The sequence below is a fragment of the Pseudopipra pipra genome, chromosome 3 (assembly GCF_036250125.1).
Source record: "Pseudopipra pipra isolate bDixPip1 chromosome 3, bDixPip1.hap1, whole genome shotgun sequence".
Lineage (NCBI taxonomy): Eukaryota > Metazoa > Chordata > Aves > Passeriformes > Pipridae > Pseudopipra > Pseudopipra pipra.
The window spans coordinates 92,009,144-92,026,584 of record NC_087551.1 but is presented as its reverse complement, the minus strand read 5'-3'; the positions used below and the strand labels follow the sequence as shown (position 1 = coordinate 92,026,584).

At 36.6% G+C, this 17,441-nt stretch overlaps 1 protein-coding gene across 3 annotated transcripts in view; it reads left to right on the top strand.

Annotated features, from left to right (window-relative positions):
* Positions 1-17,441, top strand: part of HCRTR2 (hypocretin receptor 2) — a 37,224-nt gene that overhangs the window by 5,187 nt on the left and 14,596 nt on the right. For 2 of the 3 annotated variants that reach the window (XM_064650322.1, XM_064650321.1), the window contains 2 exons: positions 8,795-8,973; positions 10,373-10,616. In XM_064650322.1, the coding sequence (XP_064506392.1) occupies positions 8,795-8,973; positions 10,373-10,616 (423 nt within the window). Of the gene's footprint in view, positions 1-161; positions 3,982-8,794; positions 8,974-10,372; positions 10,617-17,441 lie in introns of all 3 variants that reach the window. The other variant, XM_064650323.1, reaches the window with a different exon arrangement.

Sequence of the window (17,441 nt, the reverse complement as noted above, 5' to 3'; positions counted from 1 at the left end):
TGAAATACATTGCTGTTTGCATAATACAGGGATTGCTCACCATTTTCAAAAATAAAAAAAAAAAAAGTGAAGTGTTTAGAATATTTCTTTGGTTTTAAAGCATTGTTTATTTTCTGTGTTGCATGTCAAGTGAAACCTTCTTTGTTTTTTTTGGACATTAGCAGCTGAGTTACTGTCTGTTGCACAAGTGGAATTTGTCAGAGAAGAACTACGATGGACTGTTCCCCAGGGTAAGGAGAACTAGGAGCTGAGGCCAGCAGCAAGACTGACAGGGCACTGTGCTCACCAATACAGTCTCACTGTGCCCAAGAGCTTGGTAGGTCTGGTAATGTTTACCAGGTTTCAGTCACCTCCCAGCAATCACCAGACAAATCCATAGTGACAAAGCAGGTCTAAGGTTAAGTCAGAAAGTCAAGTCAATGGATAAGGATTACAATCAAATTCAGCAAGGCACAAGTGTACTTGCAACATGGTCTTTGCCTGAGCTAAGTGTGAGAGCCTGAGCTTAAATGCAGCTCCAAGGCAAAGAAGTGACCCACAGAGGAGTTCTCCAAAGGCTGTGTTCCCAGCAGCCAGATGCTGCCCTGTATCAGAGCTGGCCTACAGCATGGGCACTAACCCCTGGGGTTGCAGAGCCTGGGGGTGCACTCAGCCCTGACAGAACTGTGCTCTGTCTACTGGTCCTTAGCACAGTAAGACTGCAAGGATTTTAGCCCAGTTTGTGGAATATAATACTGACAACGAAGAATTCACGATAGAGATTCCGAAATTGTATAACATGCAAGATATTTGCTGGAGCATGCCACTAGCATAGTGAATTGTACTTTCTTTGTATATCCTAAAGAAAAGTCACTTTTACATCTACATTAGAAACAGACATGGACATGAAAAGGTTTTTCCTAGTGCAACTCCATTTTACAGTGACTGACAGATGCTTTTTTAAGCATGCTGTTTCAAAATTGCACAGCATTTCAGCTGTGAAGCACACCTTGATTTTAACGATTCACGCGCATTTAAATTGAATCAGTGAAGTGTGAAATCTTTTTATCATAGCATCATGTACAGTATGACAGCTATATTTTGGCTCTTCCATCTGTAACAGGAAGTGTGCATAAGGATTTTGTAGGCTTTTTATTGTTACTATGGATAGAAAAATAGTTTTATCAATTATTATTATGAAACATCTGGTCAATCAGTATAGCCAGCTCTGCAGAGATTACCAGGTTTGCCAATTAATACTGGCAATGATTTGTGTATGTGTGTTTGTGTGTGTGGTGGGACACTGTAAAACCAATTTGTCTGTGTTAATCAATGCAGTTAGATTAGGAAAACTCTATGATGGTACCTTTTTCTTCCACCAGAGCTGACCAAATCTGGCATTTTGGGCAGTCTTTTTTTATAGCATAGCTGATCTTCTGGTAATAACTCCCATTTCCATTAGATTGTTAATTGCCTAAGATTATGTGATGTGACTGAGTTAGAAAATGAATCCTGTGCTAATTAGATGGTTGTGCTATTACTCTCAATTGCAATCTATTGAAATAAGCTTCCAGCACAGAACTCAGTTCTTGTTTTCTTTAACACCTATTATTATTAATTATTATTAATAAGGCAGCACCTAAAATGTAGAATTAGGCTGGAGAACATGAGTTGTCCACAGCCCTCAACTCTGAAGATCTCTTAAGAGCTTCAGGACAATAGAACACTTGGTAGCTAGAAAACATCTCAGAAAATACATTGCTGCAAGCAAACTAGTTGCTGTATATCTGTTTTATTTATGTAGGCCCTCATTGTGGTAGACAGTTCCCCATTAGTACATTTCAGTGAAGCTGATATTCAACAAAATACTTTGAGATTTCTTATGTTCTGTGTTATTCAACTATATTTTGTACAGTTTTGGTATTTTACCTGTGTGATGGAACCTATGCATATGTAATGGTTTATGTGTGATACATAGGGAGCATGACCTAACCACCTACTCCTTCTGTCATGTTTCTAAGAATTTGTTGACACACCTGGTGTTTCCTCTTCATAAGTAGCTATCACCTCACTGGTAGGCTGTGTAATTCCTTTGCCCAAAGTATTGTCTGTCTTTTCAGCTATCGCATCACATATTCAAGGACAGTTCTTATCTGCTGGGCATTGTTACCAGATGTAGGATTTTTTAAAAATATTCCCTTTATAATAAATCTTGTATTAAAAAGCGTCTTTTCTTTGTGTCATTCTTTCTATTACTTGTCAACATAAACCAGGTTTCATGTTGGTCTCCTTTTTTCAGATAAGATTAGTTATGTAAAAATGAAGTAATGTTTGAACTTAGACCTTAATAGTGGGTAAGAGATGGACAGTCTAGGAAGCAGTAGATATCATCTCCCTATTCAAAGAAGAGATCGCTTTGTGTTAGATCTTTTGTTCTCATTGCTAGTTTCAAAAACTGCTAATTAAATATCCACTGCAATATAGTTAATGTGCTTCTCTCCCCTTAACCAAGATCATCGATGAAGTTATTGAAAGACTCATGGGAAGCCTTCCTCACACAAATAAAATAACCTTAGTCTTAGCCACCTAATTTTTAGACTCTTAAGTCAAAGTAGGAGAATCCTTATTCAGGAATCGGTCATAATGAAGGTAGTTTTAAGGATAGCCTTTCTTCAGCATTTCCACAGGGGCTCTAGCTCTCTAGAATTCCAGTTGGCAGACTACCAACAGCCTTCCTTTAAAGATGATTGTGTTGCTCAACACCCCACCACTCAGATATTGATTTGCAGCAGATAGTATCACTAAAAAAGATCAAAAGGGAGAATTCCATATGCAGAACCAATTAATTGTCAGGGGAAAACAATTTCTTGGGGGGACAGGAGGTAGAGAATAAATAATGTGTAACTCAAATTTATTTATCACACTTTTTACCACTGTTTGACTGAAAAATACTGTGAAGGAGTAAAGCTTTTTAGAAGCTTTCTGCCTCATGCATTTGGAGATGTTGAGGACCAGTGCTTACAATCACAACATCAGTTCCAAATAGCTGCTGGATGACCATGTTGTGATACTTTAGTCAAACAATTGTGATACTGAATTATAAAGCAAAATAAAATCATTGAGGTTTAGTATGAAAAATTATTCTTCTTTGTTTACATCCATCTGAGATTAATTACTTATCAAAAGTAAAATAAGAGGTAGTGTCATTCCTTTATATATATATGGAAATGTCAGTTGTTGCTGGTTATGGAAATTACATTTCTGCTTTGCCCAGAAAGTCACACTGAAAGATGACCCAATGAATAAGAGGTTGACAAGACTTCTGGAGTGTAAGGAAAATGATTTAGGGTTGACATGTAGAAAACAAATTGACAGCTGACCCAGCAGTCCACCAGCAGAAGAACTGCAGCAGAAGAACTGCAGCACAGTGTTTAATATGCTCAAGACAGCATAAATCTTCCAGGAGGCAAGCAGCTGCACTTTATTCCAGATGGAGCCTTTGTATTGTTTTCATATTCAGCTTGATACACAATGAGCTGTACTAATTGATTAAATGGCATTACAGCCTCTAATTAAAATGCCTCAGGACACTAAACCAACAGGGACTAGACTAAATTTATATTTGAAAATACCAGTCTCACCATATTGTCATATTAGAGAGGTGTTTGTTTTTTTCTTCAGGAATATAATGAGGAGAAGCTTTCTTGATGGCTTTCTAATAGTATTTGTCTTTAATTTTAACTTTGATTTTAACTTTTTATGTTTCGTCCTTGCTGAGACTTTCCTGCGAGGCTTTTGGGGGAGCGGGATGAGTCCCGAAACAAGCTTCGTTTTGGCAGAACTGTCCTCGCTTGGGGAATGCCTCCACAAGTTTTTCCAAACACTGTCAGCCTGGCGACTCCGTCTGGTTTCCGAGCCTTCACCGACACTGTGTGGCAGAGGAAGGAACAGCAAGGGCTTTGCTTAAAGCTGCTGGAGTCTAGCGAAAGTAAAGCGCCAGAGGTGAGATGACAAAAAAGGGAGAGTCAAACAGCCGCTAGAAAAACAGCTGCTCCTTGTGAAAGCTGGCCTGCATGTTTGCACGTGCAGGAATAACTCTGAGTGGTTTTGTAAAATAAAACAAAAAATGCAGAAAATAACAAAGTACGGTAGGCAGGTAATTAGGTTCCATTAGAGCACTGGCAGTCAGGAAAAGCATGCACAGCAAGAGTCTGTTTCTGAATTACTTCTAAAATTTCTCTCCTGCCTTTTTTTTTTTTAAATTCTAATCCTCTTTTCTCCAGTGCCTGTGTTAACACCACTTTCCCCATTTTCTTTCTCAGTCCCATTTATAGCCAAGAACATCAAAGGCTGCATAAAAGCTTTACATATAATGTTAAATTGAGGTTTTATTCAATTATTCTTACTATTGCATAGATTTTTTTTAACAGAAGTCTGAAGAGCTCAATTTGGGCCACTGCACTGTGCCTCAGCTATACAGGCATCCTGTTAATGCTGTGTTGTCTCCCGGGTTTTTTAGGAAGGCTGTTGCTGGCCTCATCTCCTATTTTATGATTTTGAAGTACTTTTTGGTAAAATATACTCCTAATTGATAATTTTTGCTACCTTTCTCATCCTTGCTCCTCTTCTCCAGGCTGATTAAAAAGCTACAGCTCTTCGCTATTTCCTACTGGGTATGCAGATGGCATTTCTACTCCACAGAGCTTCCTTTCTCTAGCAGGTTTCTTGAGGGTTTATATGTGAGCTGAGTGCCTCCACTTCTCTACAGAACTGCCTGAGATGACAATGCATAATTAAAGGAGCGCGAGAAGAGAGTACATAAAATTTTTTTGTTCTGATACTTAACAAGCTATCCTGTACTCAGTGGCATAGTCAAAGTATTTTGTATGCCTATAAAATAACAGTTTTTGAAAATAGGCTAGAGAATCTTTCTTGATGAGCTGCTAGAGCACTGGTATATCAATAAAGCTATTGTCCAAGTCTACTTAATAACCTTGTACTATAATAAAGTCAGAAAGACACGGGATCTGGAGGGAATATACTGAAGCAACTTTACGTCATTTAGGACCTGTTTATATCTTTATATCATTCTTTCCTATTCAAATGAATCATAGCAAATCCTTGTAGCTGTTTAGCCTTGCACTGAAATAAAATATTACCCATGCTTGCAGTTGAAAAAAATACTGCAACCAGCAGAGGGCAACGAGGGGGGCAGAAAGCTGACTTGGTTTGAAAATACTTCCTCTTCAGGGACTTTTTTTCACAATTTTTTAAATACATTCATGGAATGAGTTTCTGGGATATTTAATTAATATGGTAGTATGTAAACATGCTAATTAAGATGCTCTTGTGCTATGTGCCATAAAAAGAATGGAAAATTGTTTTGTGCTGCAAAGAGAAGAGGTCAAAAGGGGAAACACGCGTATAAACAAAGAAATATAAAGTAACAAATTATCTTGCATTTCTATGCTTGTAAACTATCGAGTTTTTCCACCTTTCGGGTCTTTTGCCCCTGTGGATTAGAATTCAGAGGAATTCAGGGCTACTTTTTGTAAATTGGCTTTCCTGCATACTGCTGGACCCTGAGTAGAAAGGGGCATAGGCTTTTATATTGCTCTGAGGAATAGTAATTACTGAAGTTCATCTAAATTCCATCCGTGTTAAGCTGGTGTGATCTGGAAGGTTTAGTAAAGAGCTGGGAATTAGGAGTCCAAGTTTCTTATTCTCATCAGTGTCTGATTTACTGTATGACCTTTAACAAATTCTGTTCTGCATTTTACTTTCTTTGTGCTAAAGATGAAAATAATAATATTTCTTAGCTCTCTGGGGTATCGTGGGGTTTCAGTTGCTCATACTGATAGAAAGCTTTGAACCCAACACGCAAAATGCTGTGAATTGATTTCTGATACCGTTGGCTGCCAGTGAGATTGACTTCACATTTGTCAACTTAATGGATTTGTTTTACCAGAAGTAATGTTTATGTTCAGGTGCTTTCCCCAGATGGGCCAGCATAGGAGTGAGAATAGGCCTGGTCAGAGAGCATACATATCTGCTTAAGCCTTTAAGGACTGACATCCATGGCTGAATTAGGTAGAATGTAGGACTGTTGAAACCATAGCATGAGAAAAAAGTAACCAAACTCTGACTTTCAAACAATATTTTATTTAAATTTTGCCTACTGATAAAAGAAATAATAAGTACAGCAAAACATTGCCATTTAATATCAGCTTTTGCCTAAGTACAAGACAGGACCACGCTTTCAATATGAATTGCACTCAAGACAAAGAACCAGCCATAAGTAAAAGTCTAAATCTTCAAATTTTTAGAGTTAAGTATTAAAATTATTGCAAGTGAAATAGTGTTTGTAATTTTTTCCCCAGCACTGTATTTTCTACTGCAAACAACATTCCAGAGGGGCAGCAATGTATTACTTCCCTGTTAGGTGCTTCCTCTGCACTGTCAGACTACAAGTTATAGCTGTAGTAACTGGGTGACAAACAATGGTAAAGCTCTGAATAGTTATGTTGTGATTATCATACAATGCTATAGAAATAATTACTTTGCTGGGTGACTTAAATCATGCAAGTGGGAAGAAAATACAAATAAAATGATGTTTCCTTTAAATTTCTGATTTATAAGCCTTGCCTTTCAGATATCTGAGGTCACAAATAAGAGAACCTGAAATTCTGTATTCAGGAAGAAAAAAATAGAAGAAATGTATACTGTGGGAGATTTCCTCCAAAACCAGTACCAGAACAATGAAGAGCTTTGTAGAGGGGTTTTAATTTGCATTTATGAGAGCGTGATACATATATAGCAAAAATTAAATTATACGAGCTATAGAATCTGGAACTATCTCTGCAACACACTACAAGATATGAAGAATATATGTTGAATCACGAAAGAGATTTTAGATGAATCTTGGAAACCTATATCCTAAAAAGGTATATGATAAAATCACCTTGTTTTGAAGAAACTGAAGGCCACCTAGTCTCTCCCTTTCTTTTGTCCTAAATTACCTTTAAACGTCTAAACACAGCCCTCATGAAGAAGTAGTGTAGTCTCAGCTCCTGGTAAAGCTCTGGTAAGATCTTAAATGAGTATTCTACCAATTTTGGTCACTGTACTCCCACCAGAAAGAGGCGATTCAGTCAGAAGAGTGTCCAGAGAGCAGCAACAAGGATGGTTGCAGATGTTCCAGAAATGATTGGGAGTAAAAGCTAAAGAGCTCTGAAGGTGTAACAACAATCTTTACATACATGAAACATTGCTGCTGGGAAAAACTCTTCTTTCTGCTTGTGTGCAGAAAAAAAAGCAATATAAATAGCAGCAAAATAAAAGGAGATTAAACATGAGGTTTTTTTTCTTAATAAGGAAGATAATTAAACAGTGCAACACATTTAAGAGATGTGTGATATCTTCAAATATAATAGATGTAAAATGTAAACTTGCCAGCAATGGCTCAGTTGTAGTCTTGCTGTAGTTCTGTTGCTCTGAAGATTCAAACAAGACAAAATTTGTGGAATGAACTAATATATTTTATTAGATTAACTGATACAGCTGGAAGATAGACAGAAGCTTTCAGGCACGTCATCCTTCTTAGGATCTAAAGAAACATCTGATCTCAAGAGCTTATGTGCCTTGAAGTCTGTGCATTTTTTTTCAGCTGTTTTAGCTAGTTTAATAAGACAATGGCTTAGCTCTAGCTGATTTCATTTTAGATTTGGGCAATCTCTTGAGGACATTTTTAACTCAAGACATTTTTAACTCAACTTTTAAACATTCTGTGATCTGTTTCATATATCTAAATTAAGTATAGTGCTATATTCTAACAGATTAAGGAGACTGAATCTTCTTCTGGATTTGCATGATGGATGAATTATTGTTTGCAGGGAAGACCCTTTGATGTACAGTGAGTTGTACTGTTTTCTTACAAGAAGTATTGTGGTGTTTCTGGAAAATTTTGTGCATTAGTTTTTAAAGAGCTTTTGGTGACTGAATCTAAAACATTCAAAGGCTTTGAGTCTCTCAGGGTTTGTCTTCCAAAATTATTAAAAAAACTTACTTTTAGGCTACTTTCTCAGACTGAATTTTGGCGTTTTTAATTTAGTAGCTTATGAATTCAGTGTAATATTGTTAAAGGACTGATATGCCTCACTTCTAAAAGCCTTTCAATTTGAAAAAGAGAGACATAAAACATACTAAACAAGCTTTAAAGGCACATCTTACAAAGTGTCTGCTATATGCCACTTTTGATCATCATCAAAAATGTACCATATTCAATACTGCAAAAATTACTTTTATTTACTTACTCCAGATTACAGACAATTGTTACAGATTCTCTGTAGATGCAATAGATATATTAAAACCAGAAAAATATTTTATAAAATTATTTTTGTTTTGGTACAGTTTACAAGATTATGTGTTCTAGCAATCTGAATTAAGCTATCCTAAGAAAACAGATAAACTTTTACAAATCTAGATTTGTATTGCCATAGACTAGAGCCAACAGATTAAAAAAGACATGAAGAAAGTTGTATGAATAGTTAGTAAAGATAAACCAACAGAAAAATAAATTGCTTTTTGTATTGGATTATTTCCCATGCTGTTGTCTGTGGAAAGCTACTCTTTGGGTACCAAGAATCTCTCTACATTTACCTTCTTATTTACAATCTAAAAGAAAACACGTGGGTCTTGCACTGAACTACATATTCAAATACTCTGTGTTAAACAAAACACATAAACATTTCCTTAATTCTACAAAACCAAAAGTTTTCCTCTTAAAATACTCCCTAACTTGTCTTTCCAAATTCAGTTTGCATTGCAGTGTGGAAGAACCATCACATGCGGACAGTTACCAACTATTTCATAGTGAATCTTTCTCTGGCTGACATTCTGGTCACAATTACTTGTCTTCCAGCAACTTTAGTTGTGGACATCACAGAAACGTGGTTCTTTGGGCAGACCCTCTGCAAAGTGATTCCCTACTTACAGGTATTATTCTTCTATGTTTGTGTGCACATTACCCATGTTATGAAAATGAGAAAGAACAATAGTATCTTCCTAATAGTGATAATCAAATGAAAGTCTACCTCTGACATTGAAGTTGATATCTCAGAATACATGCTGAGGTCTAAAAGACTGTCCCACTTCTGAATATGTTTGTGCTTAACAAATACCACATTTGGACTATCTGATTGTTAGACTTGGGCGATACACTTTCTGGAACATTTGTCTGATGCTCTTTTTGTAATCTTTTTTAATGATTCAGAAGGCATATAAGGCAATAAAGTCATTAATATTCTCTGTGTGTAGATCTAAACAGCTACACAAGTGTCCAGAACAGACAATCCAACTTCTGAAGGCGGTCTGAGCTTTTTTCATGTGTTTAATGATTCTGTATTCTTAGAAATAGTCAGAGTATTCAGGTTCACTGGGAGCTGGTCAGATTGTCTGCCTTCAGCAATGCATGCCACCACTCGTTTACCAGTGGACTTAATTAGTTTTGAGATCATTTGCATCAAGATGATTGACAAATACCTTTTCTAAGAATAGGTGGTTGGATGAACGGACTGGGCAAACTAGAATGACAAGTGCTTGGCCTTGTAGTCATTATAATTAAAAAAAATTAAGCAGAACTTGGAATGTATGCACGTGATCATCCTATGCCTCCAGCACCATCCACATTTTCAGCAGATACCTCTATGGCTGAAAAGCCACATTGTCAAGGGCAACAGTTCTCCAGCAGCTACGTCCTCTGCTCGATACAACCAAAATCGCAAATTTTTTTTTCAAAGCCTCCATTCTAGTAAAAGAAAATCTGAAGATTGAGTGACATGATCACCAAGCACATGGAATGAAAGAATAAAACTGAAGTGATAGGTTGTTTCCTATACGGAACAGGAAGTAAAATGTCTTAGACTGCCTTAAGCTGATTGTTGTTGGGTTTTTTTTCATGAGACCCTAAAATTCCATTGTCCCTGTGAAAAATAAAAGGTAAAATGATGGAATATATATGATGAACTAATTTATTGTCTAATGTTTTAAAAGTGGTTTTTCAGATAAAGTTTTGTAAATTCCCAGTTGATTAAGTTTGCTATTTCAAAATTTGACTTTGCCACACCTACACAGTTTAGGTAGCGCTCTAATGTTTTAATTGTCTTGTTGAATTCTAGTAGAACTATAGCAGAGGAGGATATCTGATGTAATTCTGTTAGTAGTGATTTCAAAAGGAGTCTTTTTCTGGGAATAATTTCTATTTAATGGTTGCAGATAAAGAACTATGTTGAAAATAGAAATAATTTTTAAAACTCTGGGGAAAAATACAATAAATAGTTTTTAAAGGTCTGAAAAAATCCTACATTTACATTTACATAATATTTCTTTTCTTTAGACAGTTTCAGTCTCTGTGTCTGTACTAACACTCAGCTGCATTGCTTTGGATCGATGGTATGCAATTTGTCACCCTTTGATGTTTAAAAGCACAGCCAAGCGAGCAAGGAACAGCATTATAATTATCTGGATTGTGTCCTGCATCATAATGATTCCTCAGGCTATTGTTATGGAGTGCAGCAGTGTGTTCCCAGGATTAGCCAATAAAACCACCTTGTTCACAGTGTGTGATGAGCACTGGGGAGGTGAGTGTGTCATTGACTATACAAACTGAATTTGTACCGCTATTAGGTAATAAAAATGTCAGGACAGGTTGATATGCAGTCAAATCACATAAACATATCACAAAACGTTCTTAATTATATAAGCTTTCCTAGAACTAGCATTTTTAAAATACCGTGAAATTTTTGTGAATTTCTTTTGTATTGCTGAGACTTAAAGTGCATTTGAAATCAAGTTTAAATGAATGAGGCTGACTTATGTCTTGACCATGTTAATGCTTCCCAGAGGATAGAAATGTTCCCACCCTTAAATGTTTATGCTTATATAATTCTGTGACCGATGGACATCCCAGGTTCACAAAGACTTCAGTGTTTAGCCTTAAGAAATAACTATGTAAGAACAGAATTTCTGTTTACCTGATATATTGCTTTTGCTAATTGGTGGTATTAACTAGTCTTTATAGATATCTCCCAGGAGTTCAATGCAAATTGGATGTCATTTCAGAATTAAGAAATGTCATCGGTATGGGGGTACCGAGTTAACTTACAATTTGAAATTTTTTATGGACAAGATCACTTAAATAACTTGGTGAATGTAATCAGTTACAAATGAGTCTATCCAAGACTCACTTGCCCTGATTTGTAATTCTGCCCTTCCAGATTAACTTTGAATCTACCATGTTCTATATCTGAATGCAGCTGTAAAAGGCTGTAAGTGTTGTCAGGGAGTAACTGCTTCTACTTTGTTTCCGTTCGCAGCAAGTGGTGTGAGCCACCCACCCAAAGGGTTAAGGCTCAACTCTGGTGGGCCTTGGCACACCTCCAATGCTAACAGAGTGTATGAGTTACATGCTGTGACTCTGACACTGGATATAATGACCATCAGTAATACCATTATTCACACGCGGGAAAATAAAGCCAAGTTTGCCAAAACATATAACTAAAAGGTGCCTGCTTAATAGCCTTGAGTCAGACTAAACCACAATCAGATTCTCTCCCAGAGCTGTCCCTGTAGAAGATTCCAGTCCTGTGAACAATCACAATAAAATACAAGTAGATCACCTGTACTTAATTATCATGATAAATTAGCTTAAGCAGCTTGGACTGCTGAGGGCTCTTCCATGTGCTTTTTTGGAAGTTCCTCCCCTGCTAACAGCTTTCACAGGGCCACCAGAGGATTAATGAGAAGACACTGGCTATCACATTCCATGTTCTTCATCTCCATCCCAGTTGGTCCTCTGGGAGCAGGCAAGGGGGCAGAGATGGCCATTAGCTCACTGGCAGTCTTTGCTGACAAAGATGTGCTGGAAGTTTGTAGGCTAGAGGAAGCCTCTTTTAAGCTGTGAGTATTGTAATTGGTGTTTGATTAGAGAGGACAAATCTGCTCTTTACTTCTGGTGTTCTTTTTTTTTTTCATCTGCGAACAATTTTGTATTCCTGTCTGCTGCTGAATGCCACAGTATTTGTGTGACTATTTTCTTTCACAACATTCACTCCAAGTACAATTTCTGTCCACTTGTTTTGGCTGCAGAACTAATTATCCATGCCTTCATCACTTCAAGGTTAGTTCTGCAGCAAAGATTCTTTTAATCAACCTAGGAAATTATGTGGTTCACTAATTAGGAAGTCAGGAGAGCATTTCATCAGGGAACATGATCTCAAAATTTCCAGATCTGTATTGGCCACTTTTTGATTCCCGACAGGAAAGTGTTGCTTTTGAACTACAGAGTCTGTAGTAGCCTTAGAACTGTTTCAGAGTGCCTCTAGTTTAGTGCTGTGATGAAGTAGTTGCAGCCCACAGATATGCCTGAGCTAAAGCAGCAATTATAAAAACAAACAACAACAACCAAACCAAACCAAAATCCTGAAAACAAAAAAAAATATGTCATGTGTTTGCAAGACTCTGCTTCTATGGAGTGTATTTGTCCAAAGCAGGTTATTCCTTCACTTGGATATTTGAAGAGACAGAAAGGAGTATGATAAAGGCAAATACTTTTGTGTGCGGCTTCAGAAATGAAGTGCAAACACTCCATTATTTTTTTTATTTTTATTTCTATTGAGCATAAAAAAAAAAATCTTACATTAAAAATGCATTGAAGTTTTCTGAAATGGGAAGCTTTTTGCCCCACTAAAAGATAATAATCCTATTTTTATTCTACTGTCTTTTTAATGAATTATTCTTCTAATGGCAATGCACTATCATTGCTAGTTATTCTGCTGGCATATTTCAGATATCCATTAAAAATAATCCTCTCCACATTCTAAAAATAGCTTTTCACAGTAACTTGAAAAAAGAATCTTTATATGCATTAAGTTACAAGTAGGTTGCTCAAATCATGGAGTTACTTAGTAAATACAGTGTTAACCATATTTTATCAATGAGAATAAAATATAACATATATATACACATCCCTTTCAGACTATAGAGAATAGAGTGTAATTATAAAGATGCTTTCCATTCTACTGAAAATGTCTAAGGACTCTGAGTTCAGCCAAAGCATAGAATATGCAGATTTTCTACTGAAAAACAAGGTTTGAAATCACAAAGGCCCCCAAACAGAATAATAAAAGAATATGGTAATAGGGCAGCAGTTTGAAAAGACTGAAAAACTTCCTTAAAGCCAGAAGAAAAAATAAAGAGCTAATGTTTTCACAGAAAATAGTTGTGTTTTTGTTGGATTTTGATTTGCCTTTTTTTTGACTGTGGGAATATTGAGGGTCAAAGAAAGCTAAGTAGGAGGAGGTTGAAGGAGAAAGAAATTCATGTTGCTACAAATAACCTATATTTGTAAAGAGAAAGTGGACTTACAGATACCTCAACTAACCAAGAGACCCTGAGAAAATCCTATAGGAGAGTCAATTTAGAAGAAAGGGACTGTATTTGTGTGCTTACTGCTTTGTTTAGAATTGCATATAATTTATGCTGTTTAAAATTAGGCTACATCTGACAAAATATTTGCATAGCATCATGTATACCGTATGTCCCAAGGATGTTAAACTGTGATTTTTCAAGTTTGGGACAACAAAAAGGGGGTGCCTAATGACACTTTCCAAAGTGTTTTGGAAGTATATTGTAATTCTGGGAACTCAAGGTCACTGAAACATGAAGTGCTATGGAGGACTAAAGGGAAGCCATGTCCAGGAAAATGTCAGAGATGCTAAATCAGGATACAGCACTGTACCCTACCCAGACTTAGGATCAGCTGCTGAAGACCACAGAAGTCTGATGAGTGTCTGGAAGGAAGGTCTGATCAGCACTGTGACACTTGGGCTCCTTAACAGTGAAGAAATAGTCGCCTCCCTAACTAATAAGATTTCAAGCATGCTGTTGGAGAGCTGCCAGTGACTGCAAATGGTGCAATAGTTCAGTCTAAAACAGGGCTCAATTTCTTTTTAATTGCTTCTGGCATTCCTGAATGTAAAATTCATTGCCAATTCTAGGCTGAGGGTTTTTCATTTTGAGTACTGTCTAATAACAATATTTTATTTGGGAATGCAGAAGGATCCAACATCTGACCTATGCAGGCGCACTTAAGGAGCCAGAGTTGGCCACATTTCTATAATAGTCTGTAATTGCTATGTTCTGAATTTGATGATAAAGTGCCAAAATAAAAGAAATGTATATTAAAATGAGCTCACCATGTGTTAAAGTCAGCTAAATACATTCTCTTAAGAGCTGTTCAAGAAAACAGTGTTAGCCAAAGTGCATTAGCCAAGCCCTTTGCAAATGATAAAAAGAATATGGAGATAATCCTTTCCCAAAACTGAGTTGAATGGAAACAAAGGGAAGACTTTGTGTTCCATTTCCTCTTAGACTACTCATACAATAGTAAAAAACACATTGTCTTAATACCGGAAGACAAATAGCTTGAAATTGCATTAATACAGGAAGCTTTATACATCCTGTTTGTTGAAGTGTTCAGAATTTAATGAAAAACTTGTGGAATATTTTAATGCAGACAGAAGTCAGATTATTTCTAATACTAAGATTATGCTTGATGTTATTGTGAATTGATAACTCAAGCATAAATATATTAGATTTCAAAATGTAATTTTAGTATTAGCCAACCATAAGTACTCTGACATAGGAACATAATTTGGAAAGGACTGCATTGTGTGGTCAAATTTTCTCTACTACAGGCACCTAACATCCCTATTTATTAAGCTTTATTCTAAAAGTATACTCTTTTAGCTGCATTGCTTCTCCATGGGTAACTCCAAAACCTCATAGGTATCTTCCTGAGAGTAGGGAACCTGTACTGATGCTAAACAAACTTGATAGTCTTGTTTTTTCTAATTCCTTAAGAAGCTGTCAAGGGTACCAATTTCATCATGCACCTATGGCTTAAGGGCATATTTCATTTGCTAGACAAGCAAAACCTTTTGAGTCTGTTTTTTTCTCAGTTTGTTCATATATACATACATATATATGTATATATATATATATATATATATATATATATACACACAAGTACAGTAAAATTCTGAAAAAAATTCAGAAGCTGTAGTTTCAGTCTACCTCCTTGCTTCATTGAATGACAATTTGGGACTGGTAGTCAGTGCCAAAGGGAAGCTTTAGAAAAGTTTAAAATTTGTTTGATAACCCCTGGGGCAGACAGAAGAAAGCTTGTTTTAACATATTGATTCTTTATCAGGTGGAGTAATCATACTGTATGAATGAAGCTGACTAGGAATGCTGACCTCAACCCTGTCCAACCCCCATGACCACCTGTTTGCTTTATGCTCCCTTCTCTCTTTTCAGTAAAATAACAGCCAGAGACACGAGAATTGTTATTTTATTCTTAAAGAGATAGTTACTCCAGCTAAGAACAATCTCCCCCCATCCTGAAACCTATTAGGTGACCATGGAAGGCAAAGACACTTTTCTCCTTTTCTGCTTGGCAGTAAGAGGTTCAGTAGTCCCAGTCAGGCAGCTGATATATCACCAGGACCATAGACTGATATCCAGAGATTGATGTTCTCATTCAAGGAGCCTTTGATAAACGAATGGTATCCAAAGCCAGCCCTTCCTCCTTGTTGCTGTGATTGTCAAACAGCTTTAAAGCTTTTCTTTGGCTTGAGAAGCTAAACAGAGTCATGCTTCTTAGGGAAAAGTTCTGTAAAGGGCTTTGCCCTGGATGGAGGAGGGACAGGTTTCCTTTGATGTTTAGCAGCTGGCGCTTTCCAGGTGGCTAAACTTCAAAGGCAAGTGTTAGGATCTTCCTCCAACCTGGTCCTCAGTTCTTTGTAGATAGCTAGGCTCATTTAATGTTTCACTTTACTTGGGTTGCTAAATTAGAAGTCGTAAACTCCAGATGGCCTTTTAAATACGTACCATCCTTCTACCTAAGGGGCCTGGCTGCCTGCAGAGCATTGATGAGGCAGGTGGCACCTCCTTCTGAGCAGAAAGAATGTATTTCCAATTCTGACCTCCCATGATCCCAGTAAGTCACATTACTCCAGTTTCTCCTTAGTCTCTCCACTTGTGTGGCATGCATGTAAGTATTTTCATGTCTACCAGGACTGCTGTAAGGCTGCATTTTCTGGAATGCAAAACCAAGTTTGAGATCATCGATCAATAAATAATCTCAGGTTATCACCAATTATAAAAAACCTGTCCCAAATGGTCTGGCTCCACCAGGGACATTGATAAGAGCTATTAGCTGCAACTGTTGGTTAAGAGTTGGTAAGCTGGTTTGCTACAAGATCTTGGAGCAAGTAAGGAGTCAAATACTGATTATCTGAATTTTTTGAACCCTGATCTGTCAAAACTATCAAATGTCAGTGGCAACATCTCTATTACCTTTGCTAGGAATGAACATGGGCTTGATATTGCTATAGCAAATTTCCATCTCCCTGATACTGAAGTTTTTCTGTCCGGTGAACCAGCTGGCACTTTCAGGTCCAATGATGAATGTGAGACAACTTGAGTCTGCATTTGAGAGTGAACCTGGAGTTAACATGATGATGTTCTCTTCCCTGCTATGAGAGTTATGGACCAAGTCTTGGTATATCCTTGTCTGATCAAACTCTCAGAGATTCTCCTGGCATCACTTCTTTGATAGGGTCCACAGTCTCAATCACTTTAAGGGCAGAAAATAAGTTTGGCTCACCAAAGTTTTAATCTCAAGCAACTCTTTTTTTTTCTTTTCTTTTTTTCTTTTTTTTTGTTTTTTAATTAAAACTGCAATTCATATGGAGTTTCAATTGCATATCTTATCACCCTGAAACATGCAGAAAATCTGGAAATTAACATAAACGTTTCTTCTTTACTCTAGTCAAGATGCAATGCTTAGGATTACCATACAATTTAACTGCTCATGGGGTGCACAGTTTCTCTTCTTCTATGTATTGTCACTCTCCATAATGTTCATTTCTTTTCTGAGGCCATCCATATATATTAAGTTGTAATTCATGTTAACATTTGGTAATAGTAATTAATATTAACATTTGGTAATAGCAAACGACATTTGACATTACAAAAGAGAAAGCAAGTTTTCACATTCTGCACATTCTGCTATAAGCTAATGATCAAGCTTAAGATCCAACATTCTAAAAACTCAATATATTCACAACAGTTTTAAGATGTTTGTCTCTAAGCAAATAACATTCATAAGTTGTCTTTTTAAAAGAAATACATTGGAAATTAAAACACAATGGTAGCAAATTCATTATTGTTAAAGCTGAGTCAAAAACAACCCTGGAGATTTCCTAGGTTTAAAGCACTTGAATGTATTAATTCTATTTTTTAAATGTAATCATAATAATTAATCACTGAGTCTTAATCATATACATTCTGCCACCAAAAAGAGATTTAACTCTTCTCCCATCACTCCCGTGTGTGCTGTA